Source organism: Haliotis cracherodii, unplaced genomic scaffold, assembly GCF_022045235.1.
Source record: "Haliotis cracherodii isolate W230 unplaced genomic scaffold, xgHalCrac1.p SCAF_5, whole genome shotgun sequence".
NCBI lineage: Eukaryota > Metazoa > Mollusca > Gastropoda > Lepetellida > Haliotidae > Haliotis > Haliotis cracherodii.
In genome coordinates, this window is record NW_027266308.1 from 60020920 (window position 1) to 60042305 (window position 21386).

The following is a 21386-nucleotide window of genomic DNA, read 5'->3' on the forward strand; positions in this document are numbered from 1 at the left end:
AAATATAAGCAAATGTTGATATAAAGCATTTTTATTGCTAGAGAGAGACTTCAGTGATTTATTGTGATAACATGATTTTATTAAATGCCGGAATATATTTATTCACCGATCCTACTTTTTTCATGCTTGAAACTACGTGTCGACATCCTGTTGAGTTTCATGTGGTTTCTTCTAAGTTCCATACGGTTTGTTTACATAATTACATGGTAATAGACAGTCTCTAGTATTCTCACCATATCCGTTCACTATCTTTAGACTTTGAAGTACAGAATCAATCCAAAATCATCAAATATATTCTGGAGTAGTGTTCACCTAAACTGTCAATATGGTTTTAGCAGATTTGGGTAGGAAGATTACATCAGCCTTGAAATCATTAAGCAATGCCACAATCATTAATGAAGAAGTTCTCAATGGAATGCTTAAAGAAATATGTGCAGCCTTACTTGAGGCTGATGTTAATATCAGACTGGTAAAAGGATTGAGAGAAAATGTGCGCTCGGTAATTGATTTTGATGAGATGGCCGGTGGACTTAACAAGCGGCGTATGATCCAGTCTGCGGTTTTCAAGGAGCTGGTCAAGCTCATTGACCCCGGTGTGAAAGCCTGGCAGCCAACCAAAGCGAAAAACAATGTAATCATGTTTGTCGGACTTCAGGGTAGTGGAAAAACCACCACATGCACCAAACTTGCATACCACTACCAGAAAAAAGGCTGGAAGACCTGTCTCATATGTGCCGACACTTTCCGAGCTGGAGCCTTTGATCAGCTGAAGCAGAATGCCACCAAAGCAAGGATTCCATTCTATGGCAGCTATACTGAGATTGATCCTGTCGTTATTGCCCAAGAAGGTGTGGATAAGTTCAAGAACGAGAACTTTGAAATCATCATTGTCGATACCAGTGGTCGCCACAAACAGGAAGATTCCTTGTTTGAAGAGATGTTGCAAGTCAACCAGGCTATAGAACCTGACAATGTCATCTTCGTAATGGATGCCAGTATAGGACAAGCTTGTGAAGCACAGGCTAAAGCTTTCAAAGAAAAAGTAGATGTTGCGTCTGTCATCATCACCAAGCTCGATGGCCATGCAAAGGGTGGAGGAGCTTTGAGTGCCGTAGCGGCTACCAAGAGTCCTGTGATTTTCATCGGTACTGGTGAACATATTGATGACTTTGAGCCATTCAAAGTACAGCCATTTGTGAGCAAACTTTTGGGTATGGGAGATATAGAAGGTTTGATTGACAAGGTTAATGAACTGAAGCTTGATGATAATGAAGAACTGATGAAAAAGCTTCGCCATGGCCAGTTCACACTGAGGGACATGTACGAACAGTTCCAGAACATCATGAAAATGGGTCCATTCAGTCAGCTGATGGGCATGATCCCAGGGTTCAGCGCCGACTTCATGACAAAAGGTAGCGAACAAGAGTCAATGGCCCGTCTCAAGAAGCTCATGACGATCATGGACAGCATGAACGACAGTGAACTGGACAGTTTGGAAGGAGAGAAACTATTCTCTCGCCAACCCTCTCGAGCTCAGCGTGTTGCTCGAGGTGCTGGGGTGTCTGTGAGGGAAGTTAATGAGCTGCTGACCCAATACAAGAAGTTTGCTCAGATGGTGAAGAAGATGGGCGGTATCAAGGGACTGTTCAAGGGGAAGGGTGGAGACATCGGGAAGAACGTCAACCCAGCTCAGATGGCTAAGTTGAACCAGCAGATGGCGAAGATGATGGATCCGAGGGTTCTGCAACAGATGGGCGGCATGCAAGGATTACAGAGCATGATGCGGCAGTTCCAGCAGGGTGCAGCAGGCAAGATGGGCAACATGTTCAACATGGATAGATAAGATACTGGACCTCTGTGCTCCGATGATGTGTAGATACCGAGCAGTGTGCTCCGATGATGTGTGAATGCTGATGATGTGTGGATGCTGAACAATGTGCGGTGATGTGAGGAAGCCATGTGCTCTGATGATGTTTGGAAGCCGTGTGCTCTGTTGATGTGTGGATATCAAGCGGTGTGCTCTGATAAATGTCTGGATGCCAGTGTTGTAACATATAAGGACTGGAATCATGATGAATGAGTCAAGTCCACATCTTGATGCTATCTGATGGTGATAGCCTTGGCAATGATATCAACATTTATCATGTCAATGATATTTACTGATATTAAGTGTTATGATCTGTGGAAATTTGTTTGTCTTGTAGGTTACAGTAATACACAAAGTTGATTTTGATGAAGTCAAATACAGCAAAAAAATCAGAAGTAAGAATTGTAAGTCCTGTCTGAACAATTACAATTCTATTCATGTGAATAGCAAAATCTGGTTAAAATGAAGTGATTTGAAGGTCATTGCGATTTGTTAATTCAGTATTTATCATGTTGCTTGACTGTAATTGATTTTGTCAATAATCAGAATTTGTTGACTAGTTGTTCTGTTCCAAGTTTGGTTTTGGTATTTCATATTTCTGTTTTACTCTCAATATTTAAAGCCCGGTTTGGTGGTCAATTGGCATGATTGAGTAACGTAATGTCATACAAGTCTGGGTTCAGGCCCATTCTTGTCCCTCTTTGGTCTAGTGGATTGAGCGTCTGCCGGAGAGCGGAAGGTTGGTGGTTCAGTACTCTGGCCACATCATACCAAAAGACTGTTGATAATGGTACTTGTTGTTACCCTGCCTGGGAATAAAACAAGGACTAGTTCACTCTGAGTCAGTATAGTGTGTCTGAGTATGGTGTGCATATTATACTGTGGCATGGTATATATGTGGTTTACCGCTATAAGACCAGCATTAGTCCGGACTAGTTCAAGCAGCCACACGCACACTCATAAACGTTGATATATAAGTGCCATAACCTTGAACACGATGTTAAACCGAATCTCACCTCCTCCTCTATGTCAGTGTGGCTGAAACATAGCTGTATGAGCCGAGCAGGTGTACGGTATTCGCTCGCTGATTCTTCAAACTTCAGTACCATTTTGAAATAGTGATCCAGAAACGTTTGTTACACCTCATTATTTCAATCACTCGATTATCTGGTCCAGACTCAACTATTTCCAATGTTCACAGGTCACTGATATAGCTGGAACATGCAGAGTGTGGTAATAAAGAATACACAAAAGCAAACAGAACAGGAGTTTTTATTATAGATTTTATTTGTATTTATTTATGCTATGTATAGTGGTAAGATTGTAGTTATGTTTGTCAACATATTTAAGAACAGGACTGTAACCATGGTAACTATGGAAGTGACGAGCAAGTGTATTCAATGAACAAGTCCTACTTACCTCATGGCATATGTATTGCTGTATACAATTTGTAAAAGCATTGTATTTTATTTTTTGTACGTTGTAATATTACATGAAATATCAGAGCATCTTTGCATATAGGACTCAGTTAATTTGGCATGATGGTTAACATAAACTACTCAAAAAAGGTTAATGACCTTCCAATTCAGTGAGTCAATAAACATGTTAACAAATCCCATAGGTTAAGTGATGAATATATTATAGAGGCAACATTTACCCTGTAGCTTCTCAAATCTTGATAAAATTGCGGAGTCTCTCAAATGCTGGATTCTGGTTATTCTGAGATATGGATGACTTAAAATAGGTTGACTGGTGGTTGACAGGTAACACTTGCTGTTTGTAAAACCCCTGCCACCAGCAACCCCCCCCCCCCCCCCCACCACTTATAGAAGAAGAATAACTTTGATCTTTCATGCTTATTGATAATGTTTAAGGTGACACCAGTACATAGGACATGTATGGTCCTTAGAACCACAATATTTTTGTTTACATTTGTCTGTACATATGCTTGTAAATAGCTGTTGTGTGTTTGCTTGTAAAGGATGGGTATGGTACAAGTATTATGAACGACAAAGATCAGTTTGTAAACCCTCGCAGACCAGACACGGTAGAGTGCCCCATTCCACGTAGTTAGTTTAGTGCTTGGATTATTGTAAGTCTTTGTTAGAGTATGGTAGTTTCAATCATCTTAGCACTAAGATCGCTTCGTGTAACTGGGTCCTGGGTCCACTTGCACAAAGCGATCTTAGCGCTAAGACTATTGTAAGTCTATGCTAAAGTATGGGAGTTACAATCATCTTAGCGCTAAGATCGCTCTGTGTAACAGGGTCCTGGATTATCACCAAATATACTCACTACCAAAAGAAACGCGAATGCCATACATGTTGGTTAATATGTACAGAAACACTCATATTCAAGAGATATTAGATTGGTTCGATGTTCAAACAAACATACTGGTATATTGTGTGAACTGACACTCTTGAACGCAGCACGTGACGTCATAGATCTATGACTCGAGATGCACAATTTCTCTCGTGCAGGATTAGCGTGTAAAGTTTGGAAAGCATGTGCAGCATATCATGATAAGAGCAAAGACACTCTGTGGTGACACTTGACTGATTGTTACTTTTGTCATTAAGTGGTACACATTGGAAACATCTCTTCTTAACTTACATAATTCTCCATGTTTCTATGGTTTGCGTTTCTTTTGGCAGTGAGTATATGTTTCTCACCAGCACTGGAAAGACTCAGTGGTTGACACTGACAACCACTAGTTTATGTGAAGATGAATTCCTTGCCTCATCTCCATCAATACTGAGTGTTAAGATGCAGTGAACTGTAGTGTAATTCCCATGTTGATGATGTGGACAAAATGGCACGTGTGCATATTAATGACATTAAAAGTAAATCATTGTTTAATTTCAAAGAAGTGTTGAGTATGTATTCAATGGCATAATTCAGTGTCATGTTGTGTCTAGCCATTACCTTCTAGCTAGAACAAGCATGGAATATATGCTTTCTTTGTTCGTTTGTTGTTTAATGCCGCACTCAGCAATATTCCAGCTATATGACGGCGGTCTGTAAATAATCGAGTCTGGACCAGAGAATCCAGGGATTGACGTCATGGTCTTCGATCCATGCAACTGAGATTCGATGACATGCATCAACCAAGTCAGTGAGCCTGACCACCCGATCCCGCTTGTCGCCTTTACGGCATGCATGTGTTGCTGAAGACCTATTAATGATGACAGACCGGTTGTGACAAATTCAAGTAAAACCTTGTGAAATTAAACTTTATTATGATTGATTTATGGTTTCAATCATCCTCAGAACAAGGTACCTCTGTACAGTGGAATCTCTCAAAACTGGACAAGACTAGTCCAGTTCTCTGTCAATACCAGACCAAATTTGTGGTCACGATCTTACAACGATAAATTATCAAGTAAACTTAGTCTATTAAATTTGGACTGTTTGTTTGGTTGGGTGTTTTTTAACGCCACACTTAACAATATTCCAGCTATCTCACGGCGATCTGTAAATAATTGAGTTTGGACCAGACAATCCAGTGACTGACATCATGAGCATCGATCTATGCAATTGGGATACGATGACTAGCATCAACCAAGTCAGCGAGACTGGCCACCTGATCCCATTAGTCGCCTCTTATGACAAGTATGGGTTGCTGAAGACCTATTCTTAAATTTGGACTAAGTGAAAAGGAATAGATTAGGAGCAAAGGCACTTCATGTCTAAGGATATTTTTCATATATTTTGTCAAAATTGTAGATAAATGAAGGAAACATGGTGAAACTGAATTTTGCATAATTTTGAACAAAAATCATTTTTCACTTTGAATGTACATCCGTTAACAAGGGTTGCAAAAACAGACCACTGTCAAAAGGCGCTATGTTTTGCAACGCAAGTCCAAGGAACTATGAAACTCTTTGAACTTAAACATGCAAGTTAAAGGATCCTCAAAGTAGATTGAATGACAGATGCAAATTTTGAACACTGACACAACTTTTGAAACGTCAGCTTGTTTCGAACATTAGTGGGTTAATACTTGCATGTCATCAAGTTTTCTTCCTGTTCAAAAGTTTTGTAAGATTCACATATAAACTGACACTGTACGAGAGATACCTTGATAGAAGCATGTGATAACCCTTATCCCTGAACGTGTATTAAAGTTGTCAGATCATCAGGCTTTCTTCTTTGTCATCAGTCACACTAATGCAGAGGCCATCACTTGCTACGATGTCGCTTTCACATGAGAGCAAAATCTCATTCAGGTGCAAACTTAATTAAACTGGGCTGCAGGTAACCCAGAGGTTTCAAGGCATGGAACTCTCTCTGCAGAGATGAGGTGGAATATATCCTGAATCTGTGTCAGCTGCCAGGAACCACAAGTGAGATCCTCATTAAACTGGGCTGCAGGTAACCCAGTGGTTTCAAGGCAGGTGTGGAATATATCCTGTAGCCATGTTTGCTGATTTCGAAGTATCTTACTGGTGTCATTTCATTTCTCAGAAGCAGTTATAGAAGGGTTAGTCCAATGTTAGATTGAAAAACAAAAACCATTGACACCCTCACAAGAACAGAAATATCAACAATGTGAAATTTATGATTTAGTAGTCATACCCGTTTGCATCCCAATAGAAGTTATGGCATGATCACAAGGGGTATATGGATTTTTCTGCATCCTGCGTTAGGTTTTATACCACAAGTCAGAGGTGAGTGGTATAAAACCTAACGAGGGACGCATAAAGTGAGAGAGTGAGTTGGGTTTAACGCCGCTTTTAACAGTATTCCAGTCATATCACGGCGTGTCAGGTCTCGGACGTTTACCACTTTGGTGAAACCCACGAGCACGGGTATGGTGCTGACAAACCTAGAAACATAATCGGGTCGAACCGGGATTCGAACACCACAATCATAGGTTTCTGGCGTGCCCAAGGGACGCACAGCGAATCGCGGCGCCTTAGACGACTGGGCCACCCGTACCCCTGAGGGACGCATAAAACCCCATGTACCCTGAGTGATACTGCCACAACGAATGTATCTTATCGATATGTTTTATTATGACATTGGAAAGGAATTGAAACAAATTCAAAATTAATAGAAAACAGCTTTTTGATTGAGCTGTGGTAAACTAGTGTTATGTCGCATGACTCGTAAGTGTGCAGCTTTTTGATTCAAAGAGGGGTATAAGGGATTTATTCTCCACAGAGAAATGTATTTCCCTCCAGGTAGGATACATCATATTGTATTTTATCAAGATCACGTGAACCAATCAGATCTTATCGTTCAGACATGGAGGTATGATAATGTATATTATATTACATTACTCAACATTTGCAAAGGACCACACCTATGACTAAAGATGACTTTTCTGGCCCTTAACAAATGTTGACAAGTATATTTGTGCTTTTTCAATTTGTAAGCATACGTTAAGCAGTTGCAGCTGTAAAGATTCTATGTAACAAGCTGTGTCCACAATCCAGTATGAAGATTCCAATCAATCAAAAGAGAAGAAACAAAGTTTTTATTTCCAAATTTTTATTCCACTAGAATACATTAGCCCAGTGGATGCTGATCTGTGAGCAACATTACTACTGAGAAACTAGGAACAAACAGCTGATGAGGGGAGAGGGGGGAGCAGGGATGTGAGAGGGTGGTACAGAAGGGGGGGGGGGGGGGGGGGGGGGAGATGGGGAACAGCTAGCTCATGTACATGCAGCACAATATGCATGTTGCAAGACAAGAAATAATAGCAATAGAAAAAACTGTAACACCATGACTTAAACCATTATAATCTATGGAATATGTCGATAATGATGTATAATTTCCCAGCAATAAAGTTGTTCGTAAAATGACATTACCAATACAGTTAACATCTAGACGTCGATAAAGGAAACAGTTAAAATAGGGGTTACCTGACCGAAATACTAAGCAATGTTGGAAGTATGTACTGCTAAAAAGAGGAAATCCATAAAATGTCAACATATCTATAGAAGAATATCAAGTCAAATATCTAATGTAGATTAGTAGTTCACACATATATTTGATTTGTGGACTTTCTTAGAATATATACCAACTACCATCACGACCATGATTAAATTTTTTCTCTCATGAATATTCACTGTTCAACCACTCATACACTTGCAGAACACGTACAGCCCCGATCATCGATTTCCCCCAGTCAAAACAACAAAAACACCAATTACACATACCATCCTATTTAATTCATTCACAACTTCTATTTGCATCCAGCACAAGTGGTGTAATGTCATTGTCCTCAACAGGTTCTTCTCTTAAAGAGTATGGCCATTATTCCACAATGATCTTAGAAGTCTACTCTAAGATCACTCTGTTAACAGGCTTGAAGCTGCATATGAAATGGAGATCTGATGATTTTGCCAATAAGCAATACATCATTAAAAGTGACAAATTTATCAATGTATTACAAAATAACCTCAGTAGTGGTTCAGACAGCTCAACAGTCTGTTCAAGTACAAATGTGTAGAAAATCGTATCCATCGTCTTACACTGAGCTCGCAGGTAAAACAAGATGGTTAAGTGGTGCCCACTTTCACCTGGCAGCCCCGAGAACATCTTCAAGGACACCATGTGACCAATGGCAGGACTTGTTACATCTTTAGACCATGTGGTTTGAAGTTTAACATGACCATATTAGCATCTTCATAATTTGATTATCGGGTGTTGTGATTCATCTACTTCTCCACAGCATCATACAAACACTTCAAGAACGCCAAGAAAAAGTTGTTACACCATGAAGTTGTGTTCGAAAATGTACAAAAAAAGAAAAGAAATACTGCCACTACATGTCATTGTCTACGCAAATCAGGGCATCGTTTTCCATCTCCACCCAAACCCTCAATGCCAGCACTTGCCACTGTGTGCATCTTGGGACATCTTGCCACTGTGAGCATCTTGGGACATCTTGCCACTGTGTGCATCTTGGGACATCTTGCCACTGTGAGCATCTTGGGACATCTTGCCACTGTGTGCATCTTGGGACATCTTGCCACCGTGTGCATCTTGGGACATCTTGCCACCGTGTGCATCTTGGAACATCTTGCCACCGTGTGCATCTTGGGACATCTTGCCACTGTGTACATCTTGGGACATCTTGCCACCGTGTGCATTTTGGGACATCTTGCCACAGTGTACATCTTGGGACCGCTTGCCACTGTGTGCATCTTGGGACGTGTACATCTTGGGGCAAATTGCCACTGTATACATACATCTTTAGACAACCTGCCACTGAGCACATCTTGGGACAACCTGCAACTGTGCACATCTTGGGACAACCTGCCACTGTGCACATCTTGGGACAACCTGCCACTGTGCACATCTTGGGACAACCTGCCACTGTGCACATCTTGGTGCAACTTGCCTATGACCATATCCCAAGTGAACAGCTTGAGGTTTGGAGTGAGACTCCAAAGGGTCATTCTGTAAATTTATCATTATTTTTTTTCTCACAGCACCTTAAGAAATTTTGATTTATGACCAGAAAACAAATTCCACTACTTTTACGTACAGTCACAAGACAGACAACAAAATGTGTGACATGCTCACTGCAAGTGAAACATGAAGAATGAACTGACATGAGTACCAGACAAGCACAAACAGAACAGTATGCAATCACATACACCAACATCTTAGAAACAGACCCTTAAAATCACTAACGCAGCACTACTTAAACAAAGACCCCAAAGGAAAAGTTGGTTTGGGAAACTTATACAGACCAACTACTGTAGTTCATCTCTGATATTTCTTCAAAATAAATCAACAGGACAGTGGAGGAACAGAAGAGGAAGGCTGGCACAAATTCATATACATCCACCACAGGACAAGCCTACAGTAAGCCTAGGCATGCAGTACTGCTGCAGTCACATTAGCAGCTCAACACAGAATTAATTCAAATGTACAAAGTTTCCGCAAGCTAGTCTGGACCGGCGAGTAGGACAGTTATATTCTATTATAAAACAATAAAAATATATCAATCAAAAATACTCATTTCATTTGCATGTACCGTTTTTAAACAACCGCATTTTGAAGCAGCTGACATCAGAAGAAAGTTCAGTTTTCCTAAATTTGTAATTTTCAGCATGATTTTCACCAACAGCAGATCATGAGAACCATCGAGAACTTTTTGGAATGTCTACCTAGTGGTATCTCTACCCGGGAATGTCATTCCAAACTAACCCCCAAAACAAAAAGCTTTCACTTTGACTTATGGTTTTGAGACATTATTTTATGGAAGCAGCCAAGTCAATGCTTTATTCACCATTAATCGCGCATGGTATAGACGTAAGCACAGGAAACTTCCGATATCGTAACATATTACACCTGTTGACATAATTAAGTTTCATATTATTACAAACGACTTGTGAACTGGTTCTCATCTCACCGGGGTCATGCTGACCTGGTTGACCTTCAAAATACAGATAGGACTACACTGATGCAATATACATGTACATTATATATAGTGAAAATCTAGACAGTTAAAACATCGAATTCACAGGGAAACATGGTACATACACACTATTACTGAGTCAAATTGTACAGTGAGACGAAACATTTGATATCTGCTTCACTATACACTATATTGATGCATTTACACTAAAGCTTGAACACAAACAGTTTCATGTGGAAATATACATGACCATTTGAAGTTTTTTTAAGACATTCAGGAATGGATTTTTTTTCTCATACACAAGAAATGATAAATCTCCAGATAATATTTTTAACAGCTTCGAAACAAGATCTACGATATAACTTTTACATCCAACGAAGTCATTCTGTTATGACAAGGCTACCTGCATTTCCGAGTTCATGATAAATACATCTCTAACATCGACATGAGTTGTAGCTTTTAAGGCGATTTTAATTAATCTGTGTCTCCTTTAAGAGTATTTTACAAATTGATTGAAACATGTTTTCAACACATATATTTTTCCTTGGATCTTCAGTGACTAACATGAAAAAAAAACACACAAATGGGCATGATGTTTGCAAATATTGTCTTCAGAAAACTAGTTCCGATATCGACTAGTTCTGTGTGCAGTAATGACAATCAATGTATGTACACAAAAACATCATGGACTATGAGAATAGAGTCCACACAGATGAAATCCGCTGATACGTCATTTAGTGTGCAACCAGCACAGTGAATATTGGTGGATGCAGGGAAGATGAGTAAAGCCTCTATCAACAGCGTCATGTGGTCGGCGATGTTGCGATGATGAGGATGAAGTAATGCTGCCATTACGTCCACACAAGGAGGATGTTATGACTTAAGGACGTCCATTTCAGTCGCTGAACATGATCATATAACGCAGACAGACCTGGGATGCGTCATGGACGATGTATTCATTGTATGGCATATACGGTCGAGGGTAGGACTCCACATAGGTGGTTCTGCCCAAGGGCATGTTGGTACCTATGAAGAAGAACATTCAATTAGAGTGGGCATGCTACAGGTTACAATCAATACAACATGTGGCAATACAATCTTCACTTTGTGGTCAGGTTCAGAGATTCAAACGTTGAGATCTTGTTTACTTACACGAAACATTTCTTAGTTCTGCAAATAAGGGAATGTTGTATTAAGCTGTACTAATTTTCCAGACTTCGTAAGGTAGTCTATAAATAACAGAAGCTCAACCAGGTAAACCAGTGGTTGATAGCATGAGCAGCTATCCAAGCAATCCTCATTCTAGCTCTCTTAAGACAATGATGTGTTGCTGGGGTCCTATTGTGGCCAACAATTGACTCATCGCACCCACGCTTGTCGAAAGAGGCGACGACTTACGGTATTGGGTGGACAGACTTGCTGACTTAGTTAATGCATGTCATCGTATCCCAGTTGCATAGAGTGATGTTCATGATGTCAATCACTACTTTCTAGTGTCCAACAGCACAACATTCATTATTTGTGCTATTTTTAATTTGTAGGATGAAACATTCTGCATAAGGGTAAATCTCTTTCAATGATATAACACCTTGTATGAAAGCATTTCGGTCTACATACCAAAAGGCATGGCAACGTCATACTCTGGTGCAGGTTCTTGCTGACCACGAATCTTGATGGAGTTGACAGCTGTGTCAAGATGATCATCATCATCTTGATCTACATCCACCTTCGACGTGCCAAGGGCAACCTAGAGAGAAAAGCAATTAACGATAAGTAAATGAAGCATTAACGATATAACGATAAGTAAATGAAGCATTAACGGTATGTCAATGAAACATTAATGGTATGTCAATGAAGCATTAATGGTATGTCAATGAAGCATTAATGCAATGAAGCATTAACGATAAGCCAATGAAGCATTAATGGTATGTCAATGAAGCTTTAATGCAATGAAGCATTATCGATAAGTCAGTGAAGCATTAATGGTATGTCAATGAATCAATGAAGCATTAACGATAAGTCAATGAAGCAATAACGGTATGTCAATAAAGCATTAATGGTAAGTCAATGAAGCATTCACGATAAGTCAATGAAGCATTAATTGTAAGTCAATGAAGCATTAATGGTATGTCAATGAAGCATTAACGGTAAGTCAATGAAGCATTAACGATAAGTCAAGGAAGCAATAACGATAAGTCAATGAAGCATTAATGGTATGTCAATGAAGCATTAACGATAAATCAATGAAGCATTAATGGTATGTCAATGAAGCATTAACGATAAGTCAATGAAGCATTAACGGTAAGTCAATGAAACATTGACGATAAGTCAATGAAGCATTAACAACACAAGGCTGGTCAGCAACAATAAACACCTTACTGCTTCATATTGGTGAATTACCAATCTCCTAAATCAGATCTTTTACTCCGATACCACATCTGTCTGCGTCAAGATCCACAGAAGTTCGCATAAGGTGAATCCTCAGCAAACTTAGACCACCCAATAAAAGAAAGATGTGTTGGTTCTTAAGTCAGTAAGATCACAGCTTAATTTCCTTACCCCACCGATTCAGGAAATCTCAATGTCTGCCATAGAAAACCGACACAAAACACAAATATACCCTTCACAGTACATTTCAGTGTAGATGCCATTACATGGCTTATGTTTGTTTGTTGTTTAATGCTGCACTCAGCAATATTCCAGCTTCATGACAGTGATCAGTGAATAATCGAGTCTGGGCCTTACAATCCAGTGATTGATATCATGAGCATCAATCCATACAATTGGGATATGATGACATGTATCAACCAAGTCAGTGAGCCTGACCACCTGATCCCGTTAGTCGCCTCTTACGACAATCACAGTCGCCTCTTAAAACAAGCTAATACAAATGGCAGGATGTACAAAACATCCATAACAATATAACAGTGAGGCATTGTATTACTCATTCAGATTTCATTCATATTCATTTAAAGATACAGAAGTCAGATACGCTTGTCAGAATTCGCTCACTCGTCCCAAGAATTTAGATGCCTCAACACTCATTGGCTGATTAGGAAATCCGCTAATGCGACCTTCTAGGGACGTTCCCTCAGATTTTAATGCAGAGATGAACCCCCTACTAGAAAGATGCAAAGGTCTCACCTGACAAAGCAGCATCAGATTGACATCTGATTCAGGGTTGTAATTGTAGCTGTAGCTGTGACTTTTGGCAAATGCATCAGCAAAATAAATTCCCTGAAAATCCAAGTATAAAATGAAGACAAAACCTCTTAGATGTCCTATTCAACTCCAGCACAAGAGTTTGCCACTGACGTGGCTATATCCCCCGCCCTTGTTGCAGAATTTAGGACATAATTAAATCTAAACAAGCCCTAACCTTTTTTAACCGAGGTGGAACTTGTCATGGAAATTGTAAAAAAAAAGAAGTGTTTGGAACCTAAGTCCATCTTGTTGCCATGGAAAGGTAAAAAATAAAAAATTTAGAATTTCTAAATAGCAAAAGGCACCAGTTCAGCATGTACCTTACAGACCTGCATAGTTTGATGACAAAATATTGAACGGTTTATGAGTTATGCTCCGGAAACAAACCCTACCCTCACAGAGCCTAAGTCCATCTAGTTGCCATGGAAACGTAAAAAATAAAATTTTCTAAAATTTCGAAATACATAAGGGCACCAGTTCAGCATGTACTTGACAGACCTGCAAAGTTTCATGAAAAAATATTGAACGGTTTCTGAGTTATGCTCCGGAAACGAAACGTGACAGACGGACAGAGCCCGTTTATATATCCCCCGCCAACTTTGTTGGGTGGGGGATGATAAACAGGTGAAGCTGCCACAGTAAACACAATACTCCAACATAAGGTTCAGTTATTATATCATTGAACGTATCAGGGATATTTATCACAAGGTTATTTGCGCTTTTGAGCAAAGGAGTGAGCGAGTATGGTTTTACGCCGCTTTAAGTAATATTCCAGCAAGTCACGGCAAAGGACACCAGAAATGGGTCTCACACATTGTACCCATGTGGGGAATCGAACCCGGGCCTTTAGAGTGAGTGAATGCTTTAAGGACAAGGCTACACTGCTGTCCCCTTTTAGCAAAGAAAGCTCCAAGCTATTGAGAGCGTTTCTCACCTCTCCGAACAGATGCCCTGTGTGAGGGGCCTCGGGCGGGGCTATAAGTAGACCCCTGTTGAGGATGCTGATGAAGTTGCTCATGCTGCTGCCGTGCCACAGAAGGCTGTGGTTGCTCATGTTGAGGGCACGGAGCTGTTCCTCCTCGCCCGGCCGAGACAATTTGTAGATACTGTGTACCTTACTGCTTTGATCTGAAAGAGAGGAGTTACATCATCATCATCATCATCATCATCATCATCTAGGAGGCAATCAAATTGTATAAAAATGGCCAAATGTATATTCGGGTATGTGAGGATGTTGAGTGACAGCTAATGTGAGGGGACACGTGAAGATTCGAGTTAGAATAGGTCTTCAGCAACCCATGCTTGCCGTTAAAGAAGACTATGTTTGTTGTAATAAGTAACTATCGGGATCGGTGGGTCAAACTAGTTGACTTACTTGATGCATGTCAACATATACCAATTGCTTAGATGGTGAGGTGAAGTGAGGAGAAATGGGATTTAACCTTGCATCCAAGATTATTGCACTTATATAGCGACGTGCATGCAAGTGTGTGCATGGCTGCTTGAACTAGTCTGGACTAATGCCTATTTTATAGTGCTAGCCCACTGAGATATCATGCTAAAGTTTAATATGAATACCCTACTCAGGCACAATATACTGACTCATCACTTTAAGATTACATGAGGATTACAGAGACTACTTACGTGATGCGTTGACGTATGTGAGGATGTACTGTGACTCAAGACTATCAGGAGACAATGGTTCTATCTGGCAGCCCACAGAACGGTAGATGTAGTCCAGTGGATTCATATCTGCAGAAGAAAGTTTTCAGGGTTCAAGTACAACTATCATCAAACACACATACACCCAACTGTTTCATACGACTATATAGTTTATCTGTCATGTTATGACAGATTAACTACAGTCACTTGGAAAACATGGGTCTTCTTTAACTTATTAACGACATAGTCTTTTGAAAACAATCAGGTGTTCTTTCACTTCTTTTGAGTAGTCCACATGTCTCAACTGAAGTTTATATATCCATAAACCCCCAGGACATGGAGTATATGGGACATCTCTGCCCTGAAACAACAGGTGTAGTAGATTTAATAGTCTGTAACAGGAGTATTAACAACAAAGCCCTTACCCTTCAAATGTTGTTGAGATCCAAGAACAATCCTGCTGGCGATTTCAATGTCCAACATGTCAGAGAGGAAACGAAGACACATCTTCAACCTTTTCTTCTTATTAATTGGTTTGATGGCCTCATACTCAAACCCTGGAGACGGGACAAGATTGTAGTAGTCGTTTGTCAAAGATGCTATCTGTAAGAAAGGGAGTAAGTTGAGTTAAACACTGTTGTGAACAGTTTTCCTCTTTCATCACAGCATGTCAACCTTGATCGGTAGGCCATACACACCGTGCATCTGCATTGTCCTGACAAGCGCAGGCTGACAATCAGAGTGAATTATGGATTTGAACCCACTTTCAGCTGATCAGCCTTGACCTAAGGGAGGCAACTGTGTACAGAGAACAGCTGTGCCAATGAGCCACAGGTGCCCCAGCTATCACTGGTGTTTCAGTGTATCACAACTCAGCTACTTGTGTTTGTTTGTTGTTAAACAGTTGTTCATTGTGAGCAACAATCCACACCACACCCTCGGGGTATGACTACATGCATCAAGCCTGACCACTCAATCCATTTGATCGCCTCTTACAACCAGCACAGGCTTCTTTCCGAGTCAAGAGAGTTAACTGACTATTGAAGTCCAATTTCCACCTTTGCCGAACTAGGCTGGAATTATGGAGTTAAATTTTTGCTGGACTAAAAAGTCAATGCATAATCAAAATCGTGTAATGAAATCAACATCCAGTTTGTAAACTGCCATACAGATTTTGATCGATTGCAGGACTTGCAAAACATGTGTACCGCAAAGTTGGCGTCAACAGATCTTTTCCAAATCTTTTCATCTTTTTAATCAAGGTGCTCACGTGATTTGATGCACTTAGCGAAGTAATACCCTCTTTATCATAATATAGATCTTGATAATCAATCAGATCGTCTTGATTAGGGGCCGCCAGTTTGTTTGAATCAAATGCAAGTGACATTAGAGATTGAAACTGAATAGTCAACAGGAGGGATAATAAGGGACAGAACTTGGAATAGCCTCTAGTGGCGCTTCGAATCTAGCCCAGAAATTCTAGCCTAGTTCAGCAAGGGTGGAAACTGGACTTTCCTAGGCAGTTAAATCCCTTGCCTCGGCAAGATGCGAAATAGGTTTCAGGGGACATATTCCTGATGTCAGGCACAGATCATTCGTATAGTTCCTGTTTCACCATGCAACATATCTCTCCATATTCATACAGCTTGGATGAAGTTCTGACCTTGTCACAGTTGTCCTGAAAGGCAGCCATGTCGTTGGTCGCTGTATTCCTCCTCTGCTTCTCTATCGTCTGTATCAACTCACTGCAACAACAAGTCAGTTGAAATTGTCATTGAAGTATCAGGTAGGATTTGTTTACTGTTTAACGCCAGGTCTGGACCAATAAACCAGCAATTGATAGTATTATTTGTTTGATTTGTTTTGTTTGTTGTTAAATGCCTCACTCTGCAATATTCCAGCAATATGGTGACAGTCTGTAAATAATCAAGTCTGGACCCGACAGTCCAGTGATTGACATATGCATCGATACGATGAGATGCATCAACCAAGTCAGCAAGCCTGAGAACCTGATCCCAGTCACATTTTACGGCAAGCATGGGTTAAAAGATGGTACTTGTTGATACCCTGTCTGGCGCTCGGAATTAAGGGGCCCAAGGACTGGTCGGCTCGGAGTCACTATACTATGTCTGAGTGGGGTATTCATGTTAAACTGCGACATGGCATCTCAGTGGGCTAGCACTATAAATTGGCATCAGTCCGGACAAATACAAGCAGCCACTTAACTCACCTCATTAACTTTCTTATTCAAATCTTAGTGACCAATCTAGGATTAACGGTTTTTCCATAATGTCATGGCGTGTCATCTTAATGTGTCAGAAAAAAACTGAAAAGAGGCAGGTAGACACTGATCACTTTGGTCAAACTGTGACCACGGGTACGGTACTGACAAGCCCTTCCTGAAGACCTTCCATCACCAAACACAAGTTCTTATACTTACTTAGAAGTTGGAGAACAGGAGTTTGTATGTCCGCTACTTGGTGACTCACCTCAACTCAGTCAGGATGGATCTGGCCTCGAGAAGGGCCTCCCTCTGGATGCGGCCGAAGGGCATATACTCTGTATCCAAGCCAGCCTTCGACACAGATCTTTGCAACATGGTCTGGTTGCTCTGAAGCAAAATCAAATATGCTGAATAATAGGAATGACTTTTGGGGCTATTTACATTATTTTAATTGTACTGCAATAGTACTCCACTCTTTTGCAATAGTATTGTGATTGTATTAAACCAACTTTAAGGCTTGATAATTATATTAATCAATGAAATAGAAGGAATGAAGTATTGCCTACAATTAGGGCTGGGACGTGTAACTTGGGCCAGGTGGGTACGGAGTAGGACCCAGGTCCGTGGTTTGTCATGTGATATATGGTTTTATGACAAAAATTATCTAGAACTCCATGAATACACGACAGGTCACAATTATTTGCATTTCTTTTTGGCTATTCACAAATTCCTTCTGACTTGTATATTTAGGTATAAAGATAGCGCATCAGTTAATTTCAGTAATGCATGACCTGATCGTTTTGTAGTTTACCTAAATACTCTTTGCCAGCACTCTGGTCAAACAATTCCTTATCGAACACTTTTTACTAATCTCATGTGACCTGCAGCGGGTACCTGGGTAGGGTTGGGTAATAGGGAGTTGGGTAAGAGGGAGTTGGGCAATAGGGGCTTTGGCAATAGGGGCTTGGGCAATAGAGAGTTGGGTAATAAGGAGTTGGGTAATAGGGAGTTGGGTAATAGGGAGTTGGGTAATAGGAAGTTGGGTAATAGGGAGTTGGGTAATAGGGAGTTGGGTAATAGGGGCTTGGTAATAGGGAGTTGGGTAATAGGAAGTTGGGTAATAGGGGCTTGGGTAATAGGGGCTTGGGTAATAGGGAGTAGGGTAATAGGAAGTTGGGTAATAGGGAGTTGGGTATTTGGGAGTTGGGTAATAGGGGCTTGGTAATAGGGAGTTGGGTAATAGGGAGTTGGGTAATTGGGAGTTGGGTAATAGGGGCTTGGTAATAGGGAGTTGGGTAATAGGAAGTTGGGTAATAGGGAGTTGGGTAATTGGGAGTTGGGTAATTGGGAGTTGGGTAATAGGGGCTTGCTAATAGGGAGTTGGGTAATAGGAAGTTGGGTAAAAGGGAGTTGGGCAATAGGGGGTTGGGTAAAAGGGAGTTGGGTAATAGGGGGTTGGGTAATAGGGGGATGGGTAATAGGAAGATGGGTAATACAATTGGGGGTTGGGTAATAGGGAGTTGGGTAATAGGAAGTTGGGGAAAAGGGAGTTGGGCAATAGGGGGTTGGGTAATAGGGAGTTGGGTAATAGGGAGTTGGGTAATAGGGGGTTGGGTAATAGGGGCTTGGGTAATAGGGAGTTGGGTAATAGGGAGTTGGGTAATAGGGAGTTGGGTAATAGGGAGTTGGGTAATACAATAGGGAGTTGGGTAATACAATAGGGAGTTGGGTAACAGGGAGTTGGGCAATAGGGAGTTGGGTAATAGGGAGTAGGGCAATAGGGAGTTGGGTAATAGGGAGTTGGGCAATAGGGAGTTGGGTAATAGGGAGTTGGGTAATAGGAAGTTTGGTACCCGGGTAGTAAATTTGGACTCGTCCCAGCCCTACAGACATGTCAAACTCTGCCATTTTCCTCTCTATTGCAACTGAAACCAAGGGGAAGCAACTTTATTTGAACTTTCTTGTAATCCTTGCTGATCAACACAAGGCAGGTTTGAAATTTGAGTTTTTTAAAGCATAATTTACGTTTTACTTATCACTAATTGCAACTGTTGAAACTATTGAATGTTATCCATACTATCCACGATACTATTGGCATTTTAAAATTCCTATTGATATGGTACAACCGTAGGAGAAACAATTGCGACACATCGATAGTTCGACATATCGTTACACTCCTACTGTATAAGTGAGAGGTTAATTAGGTATTTAAGTGATGTCATATCATATCCTAATATGCAGGATAAAATGTTGTCATGATTTAAGAACATGCATCATTACAGTTGGTTTGTTGTCAGCAATATTCCAGCCATCAAGGTGGTCTCTAAATAATAAGAGTCTGGACTGGACAAACCAGTGATTGTTGTGGTATGATTACAGCAATCAACCAAATCATAGCGCCAGACACATTTAATCCATTCAGATGCAACATACAAGATCCGGGCCTTCAGCAGCCCATGCTTGCCGTAATAGGCGACTGGCTGCTTGTACTGGTCCGGACTGATGCAGATTTATAGTGCCGAGTGCCAGACAGGGTAACAACAATTACACCCTTTAACGTCTTTTCGGTATGACGCGGCCGGGGATCAAACCCCGGAACTTCCGCTCTCCGGGCGACCTCTACCATTAGACCATGGAGGCAGTCAACAAACCAACAAACCAACAGCTGTAACATACAACAAGCACTAAGCAATTCCATTGCAAACAATGAACCCAAACCAAACTGCTCTATCCAGTTTGTCCAAGATTTCACTCATGCTGGTCATGTGATCAAATTGTCGTCGTCGCCGCCGATTCAATTTAAGCTGTGACAACTTGGACCCTAACTGACCACAAAATGTCCCCCAACAAGATACAGCAACTACATGTGTCTTACCATCTCTTTGATCAGGTCTTGGATGGGCAGGGGAAGTTTGGAGGGAATTTCAGAATTCAATGAAAAGTCGACTGACTTGACTTTGGTATACTTCTGCTCTCTTGGCACAAGGCGGTACTTCTTCGGATGGTTTACATAGCTGGACACAAAGAGGAAGTGATTGATATTGAATAGATCAGATACAGTGAAACAAGTCTACGATACAAAATATCACAATTTCACTCTATCACAGTATACAAAAGTGAAAAATCAAACACAATGAGAATGGCTGTCTGTTTTTATCCAAGGATTTGTTTGTTTGTTGTTTAACGCCGCACTCAGCAATATTCCAGCTATATGACGGTGGTCTGTAAATAATAGAGTCCGGACCAGACAATCCAGTGATTGACGATATGAACATCTATCCTCGCAATTGGGATACGATGACATGCATCAACCAAGTCAGGGAACCTGACCACCCAATCCTGTTGGGCGCCTTTTACGACAAGCATAGTCGCCTTTTACGGCAAGCATGGGTTGCTGAAGACCTATTCTACCCCGGATCTTCACGGGTCTTTTATCCCAGGAAGATACTACTCGAAAAAAGTAAGGACCATTAAATTCTACCATAGATAATCTGTATGTCCTAGCATGACAGAGTAAATAAAGTAACATGAAAGAAGCAGGTGATCCTTAACTTTTCTTTAGCTGTATATTAAGGGAACATTGATCTCTACATTCTCTCCCTCTACTTTCTTCCTTCTGGACTTCCAGTTAGTATGCTTTTGTTACAATTCACCATGAACTGAAGTTTGGTCAGACTTTAATCATTCAAGGACAGGCAACTCTATATTATCGCTGTATGGCTATTTTGTGGTGTGATATGTGTTGATTATGTGGTTGACATCACTTCCCGTTTGGGATTATGCAAAATGCATAATCAGTATGCATACGACCTAGATTGGGTCAAGGGACTTCGTCAAAACAAATGGGTTCTTTTCTAATCAATTTCGAATGGAGGTAGGGGTAATTCCCCTTCAAACACATTTCAGAAACTAGAAAAATGTTAATGTGGACACTTACGAGTTGTAATGACATACCGCAATGAGTCCTTTATTCAGTCAAGTGGTGAAATATCGTGCATAAATTTGCATAAGTAAACAGTCGACAAGGGGTGTGGATTACGAGATTT

At 40.7% G+C, this 21386-nt stretch overlaps 2 protein-coding genes across 2 annotated transcripts in view; one reads left to right on the forward strand and one right to left on the reverse strand.

The window, feature by feature from the left end:
- Nucleotides 1–130: 130 nt before the first annotated feature.
- On the forward strand, nt 131–6008 carry LOC139442244 (signal recognition particle subunit SRP54). Its single transcript, XM_071223028.1, has one exon. It carries the CDS (start codon nt 326–328, stop codon nt 1841–1843), a length of 1518 nt encoding a protein of 505 aa, XP_071079129.1. The 5' UTR covers nt 131–325; the 3' UTR covers nt 1844–6008.
- A 1338-nt stretch (nt 6009–7346) lies between these two features.
- Nucleotides 7347–21386, reverse strand: part of LOC139444125 (poly [ADP-ribose] polymerase tankyrase-like) — a 66253-nt gene continuing 52213 nt past the window's right edge. Inside the window, exons 43-51 of the mRNA XM_071225027.1 lie at nt 20216–20354; nt 17606–17727; nt 16780–16861; nt 15542–15719; nt 15099–15206; nt 14389–14582; nt 13395–13487; nt 11868–11997; nt 7347–11276 (exon numbers count right to left, since the gene is read on the reverse strand). Coding sequence (XP_071081128.1) covers nt 11146–11276; nt 11868–11997; nt 13395–13487; nt 14389–14582; nt 15099–15206; nt 15542–15719; nt 16780–16861; nt 17606–17727; nt 20216–20354 — 1177 coding nt within the window. The 3' untranslated portion in view covers nt 7347–11145. The remainder of the gene's footprint in view (nt 11277–11867; nt 11998–13394; nt 13488–14388; nt 14583–15098; nt 15207–15541; nt 15720–16779; nt 16862–17605; nt 17728–20215; nt 20355–21386) is intronic.

Coding starts and splice junctions, on each gene's coding strand:
- LOC139442244 (XM_071223028.1), top strand. CDS start 326: ATGGTTTTAGCAGATTTGGGTAGGAAGATTACATCAGCCTTGAAATCA.